The 22,789-nt window shown below is 46.8% G+C and overlaps 1 protein-coding gene across 1 annotated transcript in view; it reads right to left on the reverse strand.

The window, feature by feature from the left end:
* LOC148535429 (cell adhesion molecule CEACAM19-like) overlaps positions 1-14,431 on the reverse strand; it is a 52,033-nt gene extending 37,602 nt beyond the window's left edge. The window contains exon 1 of the mRNA XM_088462605.1: positions 14,212-14,431. Within this exon, the coding sequence (XP_088318731.1) occupies positions 14,212-14,257 (46 nt within the window). The 5' untranslated portion in view covers positions 14,258-14,431. The remainder of the gene's footprint in view (positions 1-14,211) is intronic.
* Between the last annotated feature and the right edge of the window lie 8,358 nt (positions 14,432-22,789).

A 22,789-nucleotide genomic window follows, 5' to 3' on the forward strand; every position in this document is an offset into this window, starting at 1 on the left:
TTACAGAACAGAAGGTTTGCAAAGGATTATATAAGGCAATTGTTTATTTATTTTTGGAAAGCACGCTTCCTGTTCCTGGTCCCCTTCTGGGATGAACAAAAAATCCACTCCCAGCAAGCAGACATGGGCCCTCATTCAGAGGTGGTCGGAGGATGCAAACGGTCGCTCAGAAACTGGGCGGCCGCTTGCATCCTGACCGCCCGCCTCTGTTTCGGTCGTTAGGCTGTGAGTTTGCATCCACAGCTCTAATGACCGCTAGGGGGATGGTCGCAATGGTCCTCGACCATCGCGACCATCGGGGCTTACGACGAGACCCTAGGGTAGGGTCTCACTTGTCGTAAGCCCCGGAGAGCTTCTGGCTCTGTCAGAGCCGGAAGCTCTCCACTGACATCACTAGTGATGTCAGTGGGGCCTCCCCCAAACGGCAGGTGTTCGCATAGGAACGCCTCCGTTTGGGCTGCCACCCCCCCGGCTGGCCTTCCAAATGGGGTGAGCTGTCAATCAACATCGACAGCTCACCCCCTTTGGAAAGAGACCTGCTACAACTGGCGCTGTCGGTCATAGCGGGTCTCACGCATGCGCACGAAGGAGCCGGCTCCATCGTGCGCATGTGCACTAGACAAACATTGAGGCGGCCGTAGACCGTACGGCCGCCTCTGAATAAAGCCCATGGAGCTCAAGAAAGAATTCCCAAGAAAGACACAACGTAAGACTTCAACCTTAAATCTGAAATGTTGCATTTAATGCTCTGTTCTGCTTGATCACATATCTGATATGGTTAAGTGGACAGTGGGAACAATGGCAGTTTGAAGGCCACTAACTAACTCTGTTTTTTTAATGTCCCTGTACAGGTTGGGAAATGCCTTTACAGAAGGTTTGCAAAGGATAATTTAAGTCAATTATTTTTGGAAGCACTCTTCCTGGTCTCCTTCTGGGATGAAAATCCACTCCTAGCCGCAGAAGCAGGCTCAGGATTCTCAAGAAAGACACAACGTAAGGCCTTAAATCAGGGGTAGCCAGCCTCGGTCCTCGAGAGCTCACGTTTTCCAGACAACCGAGCTGGTGCACAGGTGTATTCATTACTCACCAAAACATTTAGAAAGATCCACAGGTGGAGTTGATTATTATAGTTTTGATTCTGTGAGGAGACCTGGAAAACATGCACTGTTGGTAGCTCTCGAGGACCAGGGTTGGCTACCCCTGCCCTTAAATCATAGATCTTGCGCTTGTCCACATATCTGTGCTGGTTAAGTGGCACTTTGAGGCCACTAACTAACTATGTTTTTTTTATGTCCCTGTACAGGTTGGGAAATGCCTTTAGAAGGTTTGCTAAGGATTATTTAAGTCAATTGTTTATTTGTTTTTGGAAAGCACTCTTCCTGGTCCCCTTCTGGGATGAGAAAATCAACTCCCAGCATCAGCAGCAGCCATGCTCAAGGATTCTTCTGTGGCAAGGCTGCTGCCCAAAAAATAAATAAATAAAAAAAAAAAATTTTTTTTAGGGTGTGTGTTAGCCACACCTGTCACTGTCATCGACACACTGGTCATGACATCTTGCCTCTGTAGAGCCAGTTTGTGCAGGGACAGATTAATTGCCAGCTTGTTTTGTGGGGGCCCAAACAAACCAATAATTTCAGCCACAGTCGTGTGGCAGACCCTGGTGCTGAAATGATTGGCTTGTTAAAGTGTGCATGTCCTGTTTATACAACATAAGGGTGGGTGGGAGGGCCCAAGGACAATTCCATCTTCCACCTCTTTTTTTTCTTTGCATTATGAACTCTTTGGGGCCTACTTTTTCAAACTGCCATCCTATCTGCCACTGCAGTGTCACTCTTTGATGGGCCACGTGTTTGTGCCGCCCACTCGTGTCGCTTAGCATAGTCATCCAGCTACCTCGGTGCAACCTTTTGGCCTAAAAACAAAATTGTGAGGTGTTCAGAATAGACAGGAAATGAGTGGAAATGAATCTTATTGAGGTTAATAATAGCGTAGGAACAAAAAAAACAAATTCTGTGATTTTAGCTGTTTTTATACCGAAGGGTGATTTTGGCAAAACCTATACAGAACCAAAACACGATGAAAGATCCAGATCCAAAACCAAAACACAAAAAACGAAAAGTGGCCGGTGCACACCCCTAGTCTAAATCAAGATGAGAGGTATGGACAAAACGCCATTTTTTTCTGCTGCACACAGTGGAGGCACCAGCCCCTGCTAGGTGCCTCATTGGAATACCTCCCAACCCTCCTACAAATCAGTGTGAACATCCTAATTGCAGGGGTCCGGTGGTAAAACATACCGATTCCCATTATACAATATGTCAGTCAGCACCATTATACATTATAACACACGGAGCACCGTTATACAGTATTACAGAGTCAGTACCATTATACAGTATAACACAGTCAGCTATGTTATACAGTTTACCACAGGGAGCACCATTATACAGTATAACACAGTCAGCACCGTTATACAGTAATACAAAATACGGAATATTCCAATATCCAAAATACCCCTGGTCCCAAGCATTTTGGATATGGGAGACTCAACCTGTAGTGTCTTTTATTAGTTTAAACTAGGGGTGTGCACCGGCCACTTTTCGTGTTTTGTGTTTTGGTTTTGGATCTGTATCTTTCTTCATGTTTTGGATCTGGATTGGTTTTGCCAAAACCACCCTTCCGTGTTTTGGGTTCTGGGTTTTGTGTTTTGGATCTGTATTTTTTTTTAAAAAAGCATAAAAACAGCTAAAATCACAGAATGTGTTGGTTTTTCTGCTCCTATGCTATTATTAACCTCAATAACCTTAATTTCCACTAATTTCCAGTCTATTCTGAACACCTCACACCTCACAATAGTGTTTTTATGTCCAAAAGGCTGCACCGAGGTAGCTGGATGACTATGCTAAGCGACATGAGTGGGCGGCACAAACACGTGACCCATCTAGGAGTGACACTGCAGTGGCAGACAGGATGGCAGTTTGAAAAACTAGGCCCCAAACTGTACATAATGCAAAGAAAAAAAAGAGGTGCAAGATGGAATTGTCCTTGGGCCCTCCCACCCACCCTTATGTTGTATAAACAGGACATGCACACTTTAACAAACCAATCATTTCAGCGCCAGGGTCTGCCACACGACTGTGGCTGAAATGATTGGTTCGTTTGGGCCCCCACAAAACAAGCTGGCAATTAATCTGTCCCTGCACAAACTGGCTCTACGGAGGCAAGATGTCGTCCTCATCCTCCTCATCCACCGATTCCTCACCCTCTTCAGTGTTGTGTACATCCTCATCCTCACAGAGTATTAACTCGTCCCCACTGGAATCCACAGGTCCTTCTGTACGTTCTGGAGGCTGGTCTCCCTGGAAGAGTTGATAATTCATTTTGATGAACATCATCTTCACATTTTGTGGAAGCAACCTCCTACGCCTTTCGCTGACAAGGTTCCCGGCTGCACTAAACACTCTTTCGGAGTACACACTGGAGGGGGGGCAACTCAGGTAAAATAGAGCCAGTTTGTACAGGGGCCTCCAAATTGCCTCTTTTTCCTGCCAGTACAGGTATGGACTGTCTGACATGCCTACTTGGATGCTGTCACCGATGTAATCCTCCACCATTCTGTCAATGGTGACAGTATCATATGCAGTGACAGTAGACATGTCAGAAATTGTTGCCAGGTCCTTCAGTCCGGACCAGATGTCCAAACTTGGTCCTGCCTGCCCTGCATCACCGCCAGCGGGTTGCTTAGGATACCTAAGTTTTTTCCTGGCAGCCCCAGTTGCGGAAGAAAATGAAGAAGGAGCTGTTGACGTGTCACGTTCTGCTTCAGCTGACAGTGTGTTCACCAGCAGGTCTTTGCACCTCTGCAGGCTTGTGTCGGCCAAAAAGAGAGACACCACATAGGCTTTAAACCTAGGATCGAGCACGGTGGCCAAAATGTAGTGGTCTGATTTCAACAGATTGACCACCCTGGAATCCTGGCAAAGCGAATGAAGGGCTTCATCCACAAGTCCCACATGCCGAGCGGAATTGCTCCGTCTTAGCTCCTCCTTCACTTTCTCCAGCTGCTTCTGCAAAAGCCTGATGAGGGGAATGACCTGACTCAAGCTGGCAGTGTCTGAACTGACTTCACGTGTGGCAAGTTCGAAGGGCTGGAGAACCTTGCACAACACAGAAATCATTCTCCACTGCGCTTGAGTCAGGTGCATACCCCCTCCTTTGCCTATGTCATAGGTGGATGTATAGGCTTGAATGGCCTTTTGCTGCTCCTCCATCCTCTGAAGCATATAGAGGGTTGAGTTCCACCGCGTCACAACCTTTTGCTTCAGGTGATGGCGGGGCAGGTTAAAGAGTGTTTGCTGGCGCTCCAGTCTTCGGCACGCAGTCACTGAATGGCGAAAGTGGCCAGAAATTTTTCGGGCCACCCAAAGCGTCTCCTGCACGCCCCTGTCGCTTTTCAGAAAATTCTGCACCACCAAGTTTATTGTGTGAGCAAAACATGGGACGTGCTGGAATTTGCCCAGATGTAATGCCCGCACAATATTGGTGGCATTGTCAGATATCACAAATCCCCAGGAGAGTCTAAGTGGGGTAAGCCACTGGACGATGATTTCCCTCAGTTTCTCTAAGAGGTTGTCGGCGGTGTGCCTCTTACTGAAACCGGTGATACACAGCGTAGCCTGCCTTGGAACGAGCTGGCGTTTCTGAGATGCTGCTACTGGTGACGCTGCTGCTGTTGCTGCGTAAGGTGATACATCTACCCAGTGGGCTGTCACAGTCATATAGTCCTTAGTCTGGCCTGTTCCACTTGTCCACATGTCCGTGGTTAAGTGGACATTGGGTATAACCGCATTTTTCAGGACACTGAGGACACTTTTTCTGACGTTTCTGTACAGTCTCGGTATCGCCTGCCTAGTGAAGTGGAATCTAGACGGGATTTGGAACCGGGGACACACTACCTCCATCAATTGTCAAATCCCACTGCACTAATGGCGGATACCGGACGCACGTCTAACACCAATATAGCAGTCAAGGCCTCAGTTATACGTTTTGCTTCAGGATGACTGCTGTCGTACTTCATCCTCCTCGCTAAGGACTGTTGGAGGGTCAATTGTTTAGTGAAAGTAGTGGTGTTCCTACTTCCTCTCTGGGATGAAGAACGACTCCCAGCAGCAGCAACAGCAGCAGTGGCAACAGGAGGCGTAGCAATGCAGGATCCTCCGGAGGAATCCAGGATAGGAGAGTCAGTCATGCCAGTGACATGGCCTGCAGGACTACTTCCGATCCTGAGTAAGGAGGAAATTGATGAGGAGGGAGTTGACGGTGTGGTTTGCAGGCGCTTGGATACAACAGGACAACGGGATTTAGGTGTCCCTGGACTGCTTACGGTCTTAGCCAAAGTTTCTGAACTTGACAGTAACTTTTTATGAACGCGCTGCAGGTGCCGTATAAGGGAGGATGTTCCTAGGTGGTTGACGTCCCTACCCCTACTTATTTCACCTTTACATATGGTACATATGGCAAGACAGTTGTTGTCCGGATTTGGATAGAAATATTGCCAGACCAAAGAGGTGGAATGTTTGGTCTTCTGCCCAGGCATGATCGTGATGGGCTTTTTCATCCCACGGACAACAACTGTCTCCCCTGGAGCCTAATTTAAACAAACCACATCAACATCAGAAGCCTCCTCGCGAACTTCCTCCTCAGCACCAGCTACACCAGTATCCTCATCCTGTTGTACGTCAACAGTGACATCTTCAATTTGCATATCAGCAAGTGCACTGTGGGTGCTCCTTTCAGCACTTGCAGGGGGCGTGCAAATGGTGGAAAGAGCCACCTCTTCCCGTCCAGTGCTGGGAAGGTCAGGCATCGCAACCACCACCACACTTGGACTCTCCTTGGGGATTTGTGATATCTTCTTAGAAAGCACAGTTCTTCGCTGTGCTTTTGCCAGCTTAACTCTTTTGATTTTTTTAGTGGGAGGAGGGCTTCCATCGTCATGTGAAGCTGAACCACTATTCATGAACATACTAGGGATCGACCTTAGCCGTTCCTTGCCACTCCGTGTCGTAAATGGCATATTGGCAAGTTTACATTTCTCTTCAGATGATTTAAATGTTTTTTTCAAGGTCATTTTCCTGAACTTTGTCATTTGGGATTGTATGTGCCCTCTACTATGACATTGGGCATCGGCCTTGGCAGACGACGTTGATGGCATGTTATCGTCTATGTCATGACTAGTGGCAGCAGCTTCAGCACTAGGAGGAAGTGGTTCTTGATCTTTCTCTATTTTATTTTTATCGGAGAAAGTTTGGTCCTCCATTTATGTTATATCGATTTGATATATACGTGCGGCTAAACACAGAAAATATTTTTTTATTTTTGCTGGAGAGTAGTGCACTTTGTGGGTTACACCACCCATTAAGAAATGAGCCAGCTGGCTCTTTACTTATGGGACACAGGCGCACGCTTGGCGCTGCTCCTTTGTTGATGCACGTGCGGCTACTGCGCACACAATTCACAAACATAGAAAAAATATTTTGTTATTTGGTTTGGAGTGTACTTTGGGGGTTACAACACCCTTTAACGGTCAAGCCACCGGCCCTTTACTTATGACACAGGCGCACGCTTGGCAGTACTTTGTTGATGCACGTGCGGCTCCTGCGCACACAATTCACAAACACAGAAAAAATATTTTGTTATTTGGTTTGGAGTGTACTTTGGGGGTTACAGCACCCTTTAACGGTCAAGCCAGCCGGCCCTTTACTTATGACACAGGCGCACGCTTGGCACTACTTTGTTGATGCACGTGCGGCTACTGCGCACACAATTCACAAACACAGAAAATATATATTTTTTTGGTTTGGACTGGAGTGTACTTTGGGGGTTACAGCACCCTTTAATTGTCAAGCCAGCCGGCCCTTTACTTATGACACAGGCGCACGCTTGGCACTACTTTGTTGATGCACGTGCGGCTACTGCGCACACAATTCACAAACACAGAAAATATTTCTTTTTTTGGTTTGGACTGGAGTGTACTTTGGGGGTTACAGCACCCTTTAACGGTCAAGCCAGCCGGCCCTTTACTTATGACACAGGCGCACGCTTGGCACTACTTTGTTGATGCACGTGCGGCTACTGCGCACACAATTCACAAACACAGAAAAAATATTTTGTTGTTTGGTTTGGAGTGTACTTTGGGGGTTACAGCACCCTTTAACGGTCAAGCCAGCCGGCCCTTTACTTATGACACAGGCGCACTCTTGGCACTACTTTGTTGATGCACGTGCGGCTACTGCGCACACAATTCACAAACACAGAAAATATATATTTTTTGGGTTTGGACTGGAGTGTACTTTGGGGGTTACAGCACCCTTTCACGGTCAAGCCAACCGGCCCTTTACTTATGACACAGGCGCACGCTTGGCACTACTTTGTTGATGCACGTGCGGCTACTGCGCACACAATTCACAAACACAGAAAATATTTTTTTTTTTGTTTTGGACTGGAGTGTACTTTGGGGGTTACAGCACCCTTTAATGGTCAAGCCAGCCTGCCCTTTACTTATGACACAGGCGCACGCTTGGCACTACTTTGTTGATGCACGTGCGGCTACTGCGCACACAATTCACAGACACAGAAAATATTTTTTTTTTTGGTTTGGACTGGAGTGTACTTTGGGGGTTACAGCACCCTTTAATGGTCAAGCCAGCCGGCCCTTTACTTATGACACAGGCGCACGCTTGGCACTACTTTGTTGATGCACGTGCGGCTACTGCGCACACAATTCACAAACACAGAAAATATTTATTTTTTTGGTTTGGACTGGAGTGTACTTTGGGGGTTACAGCACCCTTTAACGGTCAAGCTAGCCGGCCCTTTACTTATGACACAGGCGCACGCTTGGCACTACTTTGTTGATGCACGTGCGGCTACTGCGCACACAATTCACAAACACAGAAAAAATATTTTGTTATTTGGTTTGGAGTGTACTTTGGGGGTTACAGCACCCTTTGACAGTCAAGCCAGCTGGCCCTTTACTTATGACACAGGCGCACGCTTGGCACTACTTTGTTGATGCACGTGCGGCTACTGCGCACACAATTCACAAACACAGAAAATATTTTTTTTTTTGGTTTGGACTGGAGTGTACTTTGGGGGTTACAGCACCCTTTAACGGTCAAGCCAGCCGGCCCTTTACTTATGACACAGGCGCACGCTTGGCACTACTTTGTTGATGCACGAGCGGCTACTGCGCACACAATTCACCAACACAGAAAAAATATAATTTTTTTAGCACTTGGGGGGAGCACCCCTGATGGACAGAGCACCCCCTGGACAACACTACAGCACCCCTTTAGGACTGGGACACTGCACAGGACTTTGGAGTGGACACAGCCCCTATGGAGAACTGACTGCACAACACAGTCCAGCCAGCCCCTATGGACTTTGAAGTAGTGGACACAGCCCCTATTAACAACAGCAGCACAGCACAACACAGCCAGCCCCTATGGACTTTGAAGTAGTGGACAACAGCAGCACAGCGCAGCACAGCACAGTACAACACTACTCTGCACTACACTACACTACACAGCCCAGCCCAGCCAGCCCTAACTCCCACCCTCCCTCTTCACTGTCCACAGCCGAGTGAGAAAATGGCGCCGACGCGGGTACCTTATATAGGATCCAAAACCCGCGAGACCCGGAAGGCGGGATGATGACATTTTGCCTTGATTTCAGATCCGAGTCAGGCGGGAAAAGTCGAGCCTGACTCGGATCTGACTCGGATCGGGGGGGCTCGGGGGGGTTCGGATTTCAGAAATCCGAACCCGCTCACCCCTAGTTTAAACCAGTTCTTCGGCGAGAAAACCACACAAAGCAACATCTGAGGAACTGGGACATACCCCTAGTGACACTGTATGAACTGTCCAATTGCCTGCATCGTACCAGAATTTCCAGGAGCAAGACCCAATGGAAATCTGTTAACTAGTCTCTTTGTTCTGTAAGGTATATAGCCTGGGTGCTGGTTATAGTATACAGCCATTCTTCTTGGATGACCACAGGCTTCTGGAGAGACAACTGTATACTGGGACCAGTGCGCACGCGTATGTATCGGCTTCTATACTTTTCATTGAATAATATAACTTTTTGTGCTTTGGAACCACAATTGGATTGGAAAGCAATTATTTCTTATGCAACTTGTAGCGCTAAACAGCGACATTTTGGGTATATAGTTTTAGGGGTATCAATAACAGTATAACACAGGGAGAACCGGTACACAGTATAACACAGAGAGCACCATTATACAGTATAGCACAGGAATCACAGTTATACAGTATAACACAGGGAGCACCGGTACACAGTATAACACAGGGAGCACCATTATACAGTATAGCACAGGAATCACAGTTATACAGTATAACACAGGGAGCACCGGTACACAGTATAACACTGGGAGCACCATTATACAGTATAGCACAGGGAGCACCATTATACAGTATAACACAGCGAGCACCATTATATAGTATAACACAGGGAGCACCATTATACAGTATAACACAGGGAGCACCATTATACAGTATAACACAGGGAGCACCATTATACAGTATAGCACAGGGAGCACCATTATACAGTATAACACAGGGAGCACCATTATACAGTATAACACAGGGAGCACCATTATACAGTATAGCACAGGGAGCACCATTATACAGTATAACACAGGGAGCACCATTATACAGTATAGCACAGGGAGCACCGTTATACAGTATAACATAGGGAGCACCATTATACAGTATAGCACAAGGAGCACCGTTATACAGTATAGCACAGGGAGCACCGTTATACAGTATAACACAGGGAGCACCATTATACAGTATAGCACAGGGAGCACCATTATACAGTATAGCACAGGGAGCACCGTTATACAGTATAACACAGGGAGCACCATTATACAGTATAGCACAGGGAGCACCATTATACAGTATAACACAGGGAGCACCATTATACAGTATAACACAGGGAGCACCGTTATACAGTATAACACAGGGAGCACCATTATACAGTATAGCACAGGGAGCACCGTTATACAGTATAACACAGGGAGCACCATTATACAGTATAACACAAGGAGCACCGTTATACAGTATAACACAGGGAGCACCATTATACAGTAAAACACAGTCAGCGCTGTTATTATAAAGTATAATAACACAAGAAGCACTGATATACAGTATATGCAGTATAGCACGGGGAGCACTGTATAACAGTGCTCCATCTGTTATGTATAACACAGTATAGCACAGGGAACACCGGTTTACATTATAATTATATGTTATACATTATACATTATAACACAGAGAGCACCGTTACACAGTATAACACAGTTATCACAATTATACAGAATAAGGCCCTGATTCAGAGCCGGACGCTCTGACAGAGCGCTCGCTCTGAATCAGGACCATCCTTCTGAATTTTTAGAGCGGCCTCCTGGCCGCTCGTATAGCTGTGGGTGACCACCCACAGCTATAGCGAGCAGCCATCGGGCTTGCGACGAGAACCTTGTGGTAGGATCTCGTTGCCACAAGCCCTGGAGTGCTTTTGGGTCTATCAGAGCTGAAAGCACTCCCACTGACATCACTTGTGATGTCAGTGGGGCTGGCCCCAGACGGTAGGCGTTCCCATGGGAACGCCTCCGCCTGGGCAGCCACGCCCCTGGCACGCCCACCAAAGGGGGCGTGCTGTCACTCACCATCAACAGCACGCCCCCTTTGTAGCGAGACCCATAGCGACGGCTTGCCGTCGCTATCCGGGTCTCGCGCATGCGCACGACGAAGCCGCCTCCATCGTGCGCATGCGCACTGGGCCAACATCGACCCGCTTGCGAGCGCTTAGCGCTCGCGAGCGGGTCTGAATTAGGCCCTAAGTCAGCACCGTTATACAGTATAACAAATGGTGTACCATTACACAGTGTAACACAGTCAGCACCATTACACAGAATAACAGTCAGCACCGTTATACAGTATAACTCAGTCAGCGCCATTATACAGAATAACAGTAAGCACCGTTATACAGTATACCAAAGGAAGCACCGTTATACAGTATAACACAGTCAGTACCAAAATACAGTATCACACAGTCAGCACCGTTAAACAGTATAAAACATTCAGCACCGTTATACAGTATAACACAGTCATCATAACACGTTATCAATGTCGGTCCTGGGCATGAAGGGTCCTTACAGAGTGGGGCCAGCCTCCAGAGGGATGTGGCCAGCCTCACAGAGGCTTTGCTAACCATTATAGAGGACATAGCCTGCAGACAACATGGATACTGCAGAGCATGGTCTGTTCATCCATGTTCCTGCTCTACCAGGTAACTGACCCTGTAATGGAGTAACAATGTATAATTCAAATGCACACTCTGAAACCTGACATTAGAGGAGGAGGTGGGGCCCTCAGGCAATGGAGCCCACTGGGGATTTCCCCCGTACCTCTGTGGGCCAGTCCTACCCTGACTGTTTTACAGTAACATAGGGAGCACAGTTATAAAGTATAAAACAGCATCATAATACAGTATAGTACAGGGAGCACCATTATATAGTATAACACAGGGAGCACCGTTAAACAATATAATAGTCAGCACGTTATATATTATAACACAGGGAGCACCATTATACAGTATAATACAGGAGTCACCGTTATACAGTATAACACAAGGAGCACCAGTATACAGTATAACACAGGGAGCACTGCTATACAGTATAACACATTGAGCACCGTTATACAGTACAGCACAGAGAGCACTGTTATACAGTATAACACACAGTGGCGTAACTAGGGCAGGGCCACCGGGGCACGTGCCCTAGGCGCCGTGGGACCGGCGGCACGTGGGGCGCTGCCGGCCATGGTACCGGCCCATCCTAGTTAGCCAGTCTAGTGCTGACCACAGTGAGTGCGGTCAGCGCTACACATTTACACAGACACAGGACCGGCGCTGGTCTTCCCTGCGCCCAGCCCGGTCCTGTGCTGCACAGCCGAGCCCCTTTCCTCCCCTTGACCGCTTACCCAATAGCGCCAGACGAAGGGTGGGAGGCGGGCTCAGGCTGGTGCATGTACACACACATTGCCACCAGCGTGGCAGCGATGTGTGTTTCAGGAGCCAATAAGAGTCAGACAGACTCTCATTGGCTGCTGCTGTGCCCAGTGCAAGAGCCAGGCTGGAGCTCACTCATGAGCTCCGTCTCCTGGCTCCTGCAGTGGGTAATGGGAGAGATGTCACGACGTCTCTCCCATAATGCAGAGCGCGCCAGCCCGGGAGGACTGACGTGTGGATGGCGGCTAGAGAAGTAGTTGGAGTCGGAGCGTGGATTCAGGTGAGTGTATTTTTCTTAATTTATTTACTATGTGTGTTTTATTTATGGTGTGTATTTGTTAGGGGGGAGGTGGACTACTACTGGGGGCACCACAGGGGGGAGGTGGACTACTACTGGGGGCACCACGGGGGGGACCTCTACTGGGGGCACTACTGGGGGGGACCTCTACTGGGGGCACCACTGAGGGGGACCTCTGCTGGGAGGCACCACTGGGGGGACCTCTACTGGGGGCACCACTGTGTGGGGACTACTACTGGGGGAACCTCTACTGGGGGCACCACTGGGGGAGACCTCTACTGGGGGGGACCACTATTGGGGGTACTGCATTGGGGGACCACTACTGGGGGCACTGCCTGAGGGGGCTACTACTGGGGGCACTATATAAAGGGCACTGCATAGGGGGGGACTACTATTGGGGGCACTATATAAAAGGCACTGCATAGGGGGGACCTCTACTGGGGGCACTACTGGGGGGACCTCTACTGGGGGCACCACTGAGGGGGACCTCTGCTGGGGGGCACCACTGGGGGGACCTCTACTGGGGGCACCACTGTGTGGGGACTACTACTGGGGGAACCTCTACTGGGGGCACCACTGGGGGAGACCTCTACTGGGGGGGACCACTATTGGGGGTACTGCATTGGGGGACCACTACTGGGGGCACTGCCTTGGGGGGATACTACTGAGGGCACTATATAAAGGGCACTGCATAGGGGGGGGACTACTATTGGGGGCACTATATAAAGGGCACTGCATACATAGGGGGGACCGCTACTGGGGGTACTGAATGGGGGGGACTACTACTGGGGCACTATATAAGGGGCACTGCATAGGGGGGATCACTACTGGGGCACTGCATAGGGAGTCTACTACTGGGGGCACTATATAAGGGGCTTACTACTGGGGGCATAAGGGACACTGCACTGGGGGACCACTACTGGGGGCACTGTATAGGGAGGACCGCTACAGTGGGCACTGGATAGGGGGGACAACTACTGGGGGCCTGCATAAGGGGGACCATTACTGGGGGCACTGCACTGTATTAGGGGCACTACTGGGGACCTGGATAAGAGGGACCACTACTGGGAACATTGCATTCTGGGGGTACTGTATAAGGGGCAGACTGGGGCCCTGCATAAGGGGAGGCACTACTGGGAGCCCGCATAAGGGGGACCACTACTGGGGTTACTGCATAGGGGGGACTGCATTAAGGTGCATATGGAATGTGAAGGAAGGGGTGTGTCATGTTGACACGCCCCATTTTTAAGTGACCACGTCCATTTTTGGCGCACGCACATAGTGGGGGGGGGGTGGCTCCATTTTTAAATTTGCCCTGGGCTCCCAATACCCTGGTTCCGCCACTGATAACACAGTCAGCACCGTTATACAGTATAACACAGGGACCACCGGTATACAGTATACCACAGCACAATTAAACAGTATAACACAGGGAGCACCATTATACAGTATAATTCAGGAATCACCGTTATACAGTATAACACATTGAGTACCATTATACAGTATAGCGCAGGGAGCACCATTATACAGTATAAGACAGGGAACACCGTTATATAGTATACCACAGGCAGCATCATTATACAGTATAACACAGGGAGCACCATTATACAGTATAATTCAGGAATCACCTTTATACACTATAACACATTGAGCACCATTATACAGTATAGCGCAGGGAGCACCATTATACAGTATAGCACAGGGAGCACTGATATATAGTATAACACAGTGAGATCTGTTATATATTATTAGTAGAAGTCTTGACTACAGCAATAACATAACTACTGTATATGTGTCACATCCTCACCCTGCATTTGGTCTCTTACCTGATAGTATAACATAGTAACTGAAGTGCTGCCTCGGGGAACACATTTTATCCAGTCCACGAATAGAAAGATTAAACTACTAACAACAAACTTTCCTTTCTTGCTAAACCTGGAACCCTGACATGCTGCTGATCAGACTAGTCTCTGGTCACTAAATCTACTTTCATTTATTCTTGCAATTACTATATGTTCTGTATAAATCTCCCATTTCGTTAGGCTCCGTCCTCTCAGTGAGTCTCTCCTCTGTCTGTCTGCAGCTCTATCACATGGCTCTATGGGGCTGTCCTGTATTTGGGAGATACCAATGAGGAAGTCAATTGTATCCAAACTTTTAGAAAGAACAGTATTTTCTAGCTACATGTAAAGGGCAAAACAATTCCATGTAACATGTACATGTTACTGTACAAAACAATTCCAGTAGCACAAGATATATTATTCTGTATTTACAACTGTTTTCTAATACACCTGTATGTTAAACCCCTTATGGCCAGAAGCGAATAGGTCAGTGCAATTGCAGGCAGCCTGCGTTCGCACCAGCCCCATACTAGTTGCAGATTCTCAGAGTATGGCCTCCAATATGGCTGATTAGGCATATGAGTACGCATCCACTATAAACGACAAGCCTCCCATAATACGCCCATAAGACGGACCATCTCTGTGCATCTGAATAGCCACCTCCCAGTCTCCACCCAGGAATGCCTAATACATTTCCAATACATTTCCGATAGTGTGCGTCTTGATCATAACTGTGTAATGTATTACAAATTTTGCAAGGGAGTGGAATGGGAACCCTCACAAGGGTGAGCAGGGGTAATGTGTTACTACAGAGGTGAGGGAGGGGAATAAGGGCCTGATTCAGAGCCGTTCGCTATTTGTGGTCGTTCGTTCAAAAACAAGGGGTGGCTATTCAAATGATCCGTTCACAAATTGCAGTCTGTTCCCACCTCTAAGTCTGAACGAGCGAGCAAAACATACGCTCGTTTATTTGATAAAAACGCCCCCTGGCCGCACGCACCATACGTCATGTCCGCTATTTATTAGATTAATCGAGTACATCGTACAGCGTATGAACTGCTCGCTATTCTTGTGGTTGGTGTTTTCAACCGCTATTTTGCGAGCAGTTCTGAGTTTAAAAAAACCAAGTGACGTGGTCAATGACGCTGCTGTATTAATTATGCACTCCCTTAAAACGCCCGTTTTGACCTTTAAGCACGCCTGCGTTCGGATCTCCACTCCCCGTTTTCAAGCACCTTCCCCTGTTACCACCCACATACGCCTCATTCTGTCACTCAAAATAGCAGGCCCTCGCTATATTGCGTACCAATGATTTTCGGCCGCACTGACTGGTTCGCGCATGCGTATTAAAAACCGTACGCATGCGCAGATGTGCGAACATCGCTCGGAACGAGCGTACTGCCGCTAGCGAGTGGCTCTGAATGAGGGCCTAAGTTACTACAGATGTGAATGAGGGTAATGTGCTACTACAGGAGTGAGGAAGAGATTGTATTTCTACACTGGTGAGGGAGGGGAATGTTAAATGTTAGTGGCAAACGCAGGATTTCTAGAGGGGGGTTTCCAAATGCTCAATTTTAGAGTGAGTGTGGCCAGTCCATGAAGAGGGTAGAATTAGCAGTTAACCAGCTTTAATATGCATCATACAAAGTGTATTGTGTGTCATAATTAGAGCAGATACAGGACCAGCGATCACAGTAAGCCATTAGGTGCGGCACTAGGTATATTCTGCCTGAGCTGAATGTTTTTATTTTAGATGTGGGCACTATTCCAAGAACATGCAGCACTAGTAAAATTCTATTATATTTCTATTTCTATTGTGGTAATGGTGTAGGCTGGGGAGGGGGTTTTCCAGGCAGACGGAAATCCCCCCTGCGTTTGCCTACGAATGTGTTACAACATGGACGATGGAGGGAAATGTGTTACTACAGAGGTGAGTGAGGATAAAGTGTTAATAATAATAATAATAATAATACTACAGAAGTGAGGGAGTGGAATGTGTTAGTAGAGAGGTGAGCGAGGATAATGTGTTACTACAGAGGTGAGGGAGTGGAATGTGTTAGTACACAGGTGAGGGAGGGTAAATTTGTACTATAACGATGATGCATTACTATAGAGCTGAAGGACTAATGTGTTACTGGAGTGGTGAGATGGAGATGGAAACATTAATTATCTAAGGTCTACCCGTGTGAAACCGTGTACATAAGATAGTATAATGTATATAACATTTCCTTATTTACTGAAACATACATACTTTTTATTTTATTTTAATAGTGTGATTAGATAATAATAAAGGAAAAATAGTCACCTCTAGAGTTATGGACAGCATTTAGTTACACCTCCCAACCATGCAGCAATTCAGATAGGGACAGGCAGGAAGGGGGTGTGGCCACATCACAATGGGGCCTGGGACATGTGATATATTGAAGGGGTTGCAGCATGTGGAAACAAGAATGTACAGTAGCTCCAAAAGGTCCAGTTTGGCATGGAAACCATGGGCATGCTCATAATTCTAGCTCCGCAAGCTCCAAAATGCCCATCTACATGGAATCAATGGCTGCCAGGGCTTGTTGGGATTTGTAATTCCACAATATTAGTTAATCTACTTTTTATTTATAATCATAACCTTGTTACACAATGCACAATTGGTGCCAGGCAGAGCCTCAGTGCTGTTTAGCTTCAGTTCAGGGTGGAGTGTTTATTTTTTGAGGGTCCTTTTCCACTAGACAGTGCTAAACATCTTGTGTGCCCACAATGGCAGAGCTAGATTAACAGCAAACCCCCATTGTCTTTGACCCCTGCAAAGTGGTAACCAGCCCCAGGCTATAGCACTTTTATATTTACAGAATATTTAGAGGTTTTGCCTATTAAATAATTACCACTTTAAACCATTGGCTAGGCTTGCAAGTATCTCACTGATGCCTGCAAGTTGCAGGCTATTACATTTCCTCATTTGTGTGCTATTACTTTGAAGACAATAATATAAATGGGATGTAGTCAGGAAGCCGACGGTCGAAATGCCGACCGCCAGCTTTCCGACTGTGTAATTCCGGCAGTGGTCTAATGACAGGCATCGATATCCTGATGCCTGTCATTTTACCTATGCCGGGAGCCCAACACCCGGCATACCAATCGAAGGTAAGCCGGGCGGCGTGTGTGGACAGCAGTGGGGGGGAGGGTTAGGTTAGGGGCTCCTGGGGGGGGACTTAGGGTTAGGCACCCCCCTGGGAGGGTTAGGTTTAGGCTAGGGAAAGGGGGGATTTAGGGTTAGGCAACCCCACTGGGAGACTTAGCTTTAGGCTATGGGGAAGGGGGGGTTAAGTTCAGGCACTTACAGGGGGGGTTAGGGTTAGGCACCTGGTAGGGAGGTTAGGGTTATCCACCCCTAAGGGAGGGTTAGGGTTAGGGGGGGAGTTAGGTTAGCAAATAGAGAAAATACTTAACTGTCAGGATCTTCACTGTTCCACCTTTGGGATTCGATCCGCTCCCATATAAATAGCACTAATTTACTGGAGATATAAAGCTGCAGTTGGCTCTGTTTGTGAGCAGGGGCGCCGAGAGGGAGGGAGTAGGTATGATTTGCCCAGGCCCGGGCTTGCTGGATGGGCCCGGCACCAACTCTCCTCCCTCTTACTTCACAGTAGCCCAGCACATGATACTGTGTGCTGGGTTGCAGTAGGAGACTGCTCGTGGCTGCTGAGTAGCAGCCACAGCAGTCTCCTATTTCTCCTATGTCTATCCAAAATATTTAACAATCAGCTGCAGTGGAACCACACGTCCCAGCATGCCCTGTCAGTGGATGTTATGGAATGCTGGCACATGGAATGCACAAGCTCTCATGGCACAGATGTTTGTACATTATAGCTTACTTACTGCTTCCTATGTACTGGATATAGAATCACAGTGAACTTTGGATGCATAGTGGGAACATGTTCTCAGCCCACAGTGATTCTATCTCAGAGCATAAACAGGAAAAAGAATCTTGGAAATCTGTCTGTTCTGTGATAACCTTTGGCTCCTGTCCCAGCCTGGAACAGGCAGTGACATAGCAGGTTGGAATAAGTATCTCTACTGCAGATGGATCATTTACACTGGCTAAATCATTACTATAGACTTGGGATGCATAATGACACAGGGATCCAAAGTAACATGGCATGCTGGCCCATATAGTTCCACTGCAGCTGGAGAGTCCAGGGGGGGAGGCAAGTCATGTACATCGGGGGAGCGATGACTCAGGTCATGTTGTTGGCCACGGTTGGAGGGATTGATCCACCATCTAAACAATAGTATAACTGCTCCAGATTGGGTGTGATACAAAAGGTCAACAATAAAAAGCTTCAAAACTAATATGGTTGACACCAAAAGGTTGACATGGAAAAAGGTTGAAATGCCAAAAGATAGACAGTACAGAAGGTCGACAGGTACAAAAGGGTCATAGCTTCTGTGTCAAACATTTCTGTGAAACTGTTTTTGTTTTTTTTAACCCTACTCTTCACCCTAACCCTCTCGTTGGTACCTACCCCTAACCATCCCTCCTAGTGCCTAACCCTAACCACCAGGGTAAGTGCCAAACCATAACACCTCTCCAAGTGCCTAACCCTAACCACCAGGGTAAGTGCCTAACCATACCCACCTCTCCAAGTGCCTAATCCTAACCACCAGGGTAAGTGCCTAACCATAACATCTCTCCAAGTGCCTAATCCTAACCCTCTGGTAAGTGCCTAACCCTAAAAAAAAAAGTGTCGATCTTTGAACTTGTTGAACTTTTGTACCTGTCAACCTTCTGTACTGTCGACCTTTTGTCATGTAGCCTTCCATGTCAACCGAATCATTGCCGACCTTTTTATTGTCAATTGTTTGTATGGGACCCCTCCTTATTAAGATTATTTCAGCATCAACACTTCTTTTTTCATTATCTTTCTAAACGTGTGGACCTCGTGATTAATTCCTACATAAGTGCTACACTGTCTTATTATTCACTCCCCCGGTCTCCTCCTTTTAGTTATTTTTCCTTCTCTCTTTTCACCTGTTTTCTCTTCTTGATCCAAACTTTTTTTCTATAAAAGAAACTTAACTCTTAACCCTTTAGAAAATGATCTGCTGTATATATTATACTGTATATGTAATGGCTTTAGTTACACATTCAATGTCATTAACACCCATGAGTCATTTATTTTTTAATTTTAGATGTATTTATTTGATCCTTCTTTGGCTGAGCTCTAAACTCCAGTAGTTACTGTAGAACAAATAGAAACAAGAACTAACATATGTAACAAATGTTACAGTTAAAGGGCCCCACACATAGGACCTGATTTAGAGCCGCTCGCTAGATGCGAACGCTCGCATCCAGCGTATGCAAATTTGTCAAAGTGACGCCATGGGAAACGATCGCTCGCCAAGGCGTAAGAACACCCACTTTGGCTGTACGAGCGATCGCTCTGTGTATGCTGACACCCATTAGCCTATGTAGAGACACCCACTAGCAGACGTCATCTCCAGGAAGTTTATTAAAACATTGGTACATCGAGCACCATCGATAGTGATCGCAGCGCTTGTGGTTGCCTTACCCTGCCGCAAGCACTGTGAGGACTTCAGTGTAAAAAACAGACATGTGACATGTATTATGATGCTGTCTATTAATTATGCACGCCTTAAAAACGGCGTTGAAACACCCAGGCATGCCTGCGTTCGCACCTCCACACCCCCGTTATCAGTATCCTGCCCCTGTTACCACCCACAAACAGCCTCTTCTGTCACTCATTACACTGGGCTGTCTTTGCTGGGCGAGCGAGCGGCCTGCGATCGCACAGAGCAGTTCGCGCACGCGCAGAACGAATCGCGTGCATGCGCGTTCGCAAACCATCGGGCCGCTTGCGAGCACACATCGCTAGCGAGCGGCTCTGAATCAGGTCCATAGAGCGATATAGCGGCTATTAAAGACGGATTGGAATGATATCGCTGCTATATCTTTCGGTGTGTGGGTATGATATCGGCCAGTGCGTGCTCCTGTGGGATCGTTCATCGCTCCTCCAGATCTTTCATGCTGCACAAGTGATCTGGTGTAGAGATGTACAATCCCATGCAACGCTCTGCAAGGGGAGGGAGGGGGGTGCCAGCATATCGGGCGGTCGGGCAGTGTGTGGGGACCGCCTGATATGTCGGCCGTCGCTACGCCAGCTACACATTGTACCGTGTGTCGTCTGCTTAATATAGCTCTCATCTTCATTCTTATATTAGTTGTATGGATTGTCTGCTGTTTTTTCATATTATTATTTGTATTTAAAACTTATTCTGAAACTTAAATGTTACATAAACAACTCACTATTTTGTTCCTGTTTTGCCTTTTTTAACTACAACTATTGACACACAGATTAACCATGTGATATACAAAGATTACAAAAGCCAGACTGAAAATAAACTCTATATTGAACACGCAGTCACTGTATGACATATGATGTTTTCTCAGCTGATCATTTCTCTTTAGTTTTATGTTTCTTTAAACTATTGTTCTCTTTAATTTTTTATTCTATTAGGTGATACAGGTATTCTCGAGAGACAACACATGGTAACAGTTGTAACAACATGGGATCAATGACCTGGAGCACAGTAACATTTTCCCAGAAAAGTTTTGTGATGTGGTGCCTCTGTTATTAAATCGATAGGACAGAGCCGTAGCCGAGCAATAATCCACGCTGGGCAGGCAATGTGACACCATGATGTCATGGAGGGAGGGCCAGGCCACATCCGGGGCCAGGAAGCTGAGCTCCTGGTATGTCCTATGGACCCACAAGGCAGCTCTTGTGATTATTAGCAGGATGCCAGTTGCCATTCCATTCACCCTGCGAGCCAAATTAGCAATTGACGGTGTTGCACCTAACCTCTCGCACAACCTTAAGCTGGGTACACACATAAAGATTTTCTGTCCAACCATCCAACTAGTTGATTGGTTGGAATTAGGGGTGAGCGGGTTCGGTTTTACTCGGATTTACTCGGATCTTTAAACGGCATTTTATTGGCTATCGCCTATCATGTGTTTTGGATAGCCAATATAATAAATCCGAATTTGCGGTAAAGTGGCGATAAGAACCGAGTAAATCCGAGTAAAACCGAGCCTGCACATCCCTAGTTGGAATGAAAATCTGGTAAGGTATGAAAGCAAATGACAATCAGCAATTTGCTCCCAAAGGCTGGAAAATGGACAAAAACTGTTGTTTGAACAAATTGTTTAGATCAAACATTTAACAAACTTGTGTGACGACCATTTTCATCTGTTTTCTGGCATTTAGGAGCAAATTGCTGATCATCAATTAATTCCATACGTTACCAGATTTTCATTCCAACCAATCAACTAGTTGGATGGTTGGACAGAAAATCTTTACGTGTGTATGCACCATTAGTTATGAACTTGCCATAGGGCCTTAGTTAGGGAGAGATGTATCAAATCTTGGAGAGAGGTAAAGTGGACAAGTTGCCCATAGCAACTAATCAGCTTATAGCTACCATTTACTGTATCTTTAGAATGTTAGCTCTTACGAGCAGGGCCCTCTACCCTCTTGTGCTTCTCCCTACTTTACTTTCATCTACTTCTTAACCCCCACCAGGGCACCTTACACTTGGTTGCTTACGCTCTGTTGCATATCTAGGTGTTATGGTCACTAAAGTAGCAAGATATATTATCCATGTCATTGTCCTATTTTGTACTGTAAGTCACTTGTCAAATTATTTGCTTATGTACTTTGTAAGGCGCTGCGGATCACTTGTGGCGCCATATAAATAAATATAAATTATTATTGTAAATGACAGTTAGAAGCTGACTGGTTGCTATGGTAACATCTCCACATTATCTTTCTCCAAGGGTTGACACATTTCCCCCTATGGGGCGTATTCAATTAGTTTTGCCTCGGCGAAAAAGTTCCGCCTGCAGGACTTTTCTCCACCTTCGCTTGTGTTGGAGGCGAAACTTTACATGCGCGCTCCCAATTTACTCCGTATTCAATTAGCAAACAGGTGAAAACGGGTCCTGGAGAATGTGAAACAGGCGAAAAGTGCAGGATGAATTGGGGGAATCACTCTGTACCCCAGAAAAAGATGGGCTGACTTCTGAAATCATTCTGGTAGTTTATTATTAGTCCTAATTGAACTACTCAGGGTACTTAAGTGGTGGTAATTGCTTGCTATTATCGTCTTGGTTAAAAGTGTGGAAGAATGGCATAAAGCAGTGTTTTTTTGAGAAAATAAGTAGTTCCATCAAATTTGGGGTGCTTGAAAATGGGTACCCTAAGAAGGGGCCAAAACACTTGGCCCCTTCTTAGAGCACCCCCAGAAGCTTATTTCACTAGTTTTTGAAGTTGTCCCCCCACTTTTTTAATTTCTATGGCATTTTTGGGGGTGTTCCTGGGTTTTTTTTTAACTTTTTTGGGGTGAATTGTCCTTTGGGGGTGAACCAAGGGTTCTGGGTTGTTTCCCAATATCTGCACCCCAAAGTATAGATTTTGCACTCTTTTTCTCCTGCTATTCTATGGAGAAAACGAATCGCCTATTTCAGTGCATTGACTTTTCGCATAGG

This window comes from Taudactylus pleione, unplaced genomic scaffold (genome assembly GCF_031769625.1).
Source record: "Taudactylus pleione unplaced genomic scaffold, aTauple2 ptg000051l, whole genome shotgun sequence".
Classification (NCBI taxonomy): Eukaryota; Metazoa; Chordata; class Amphibia; order Anura; family Myobatrachidae; genus Taudactylus; species Taudactylus pleione.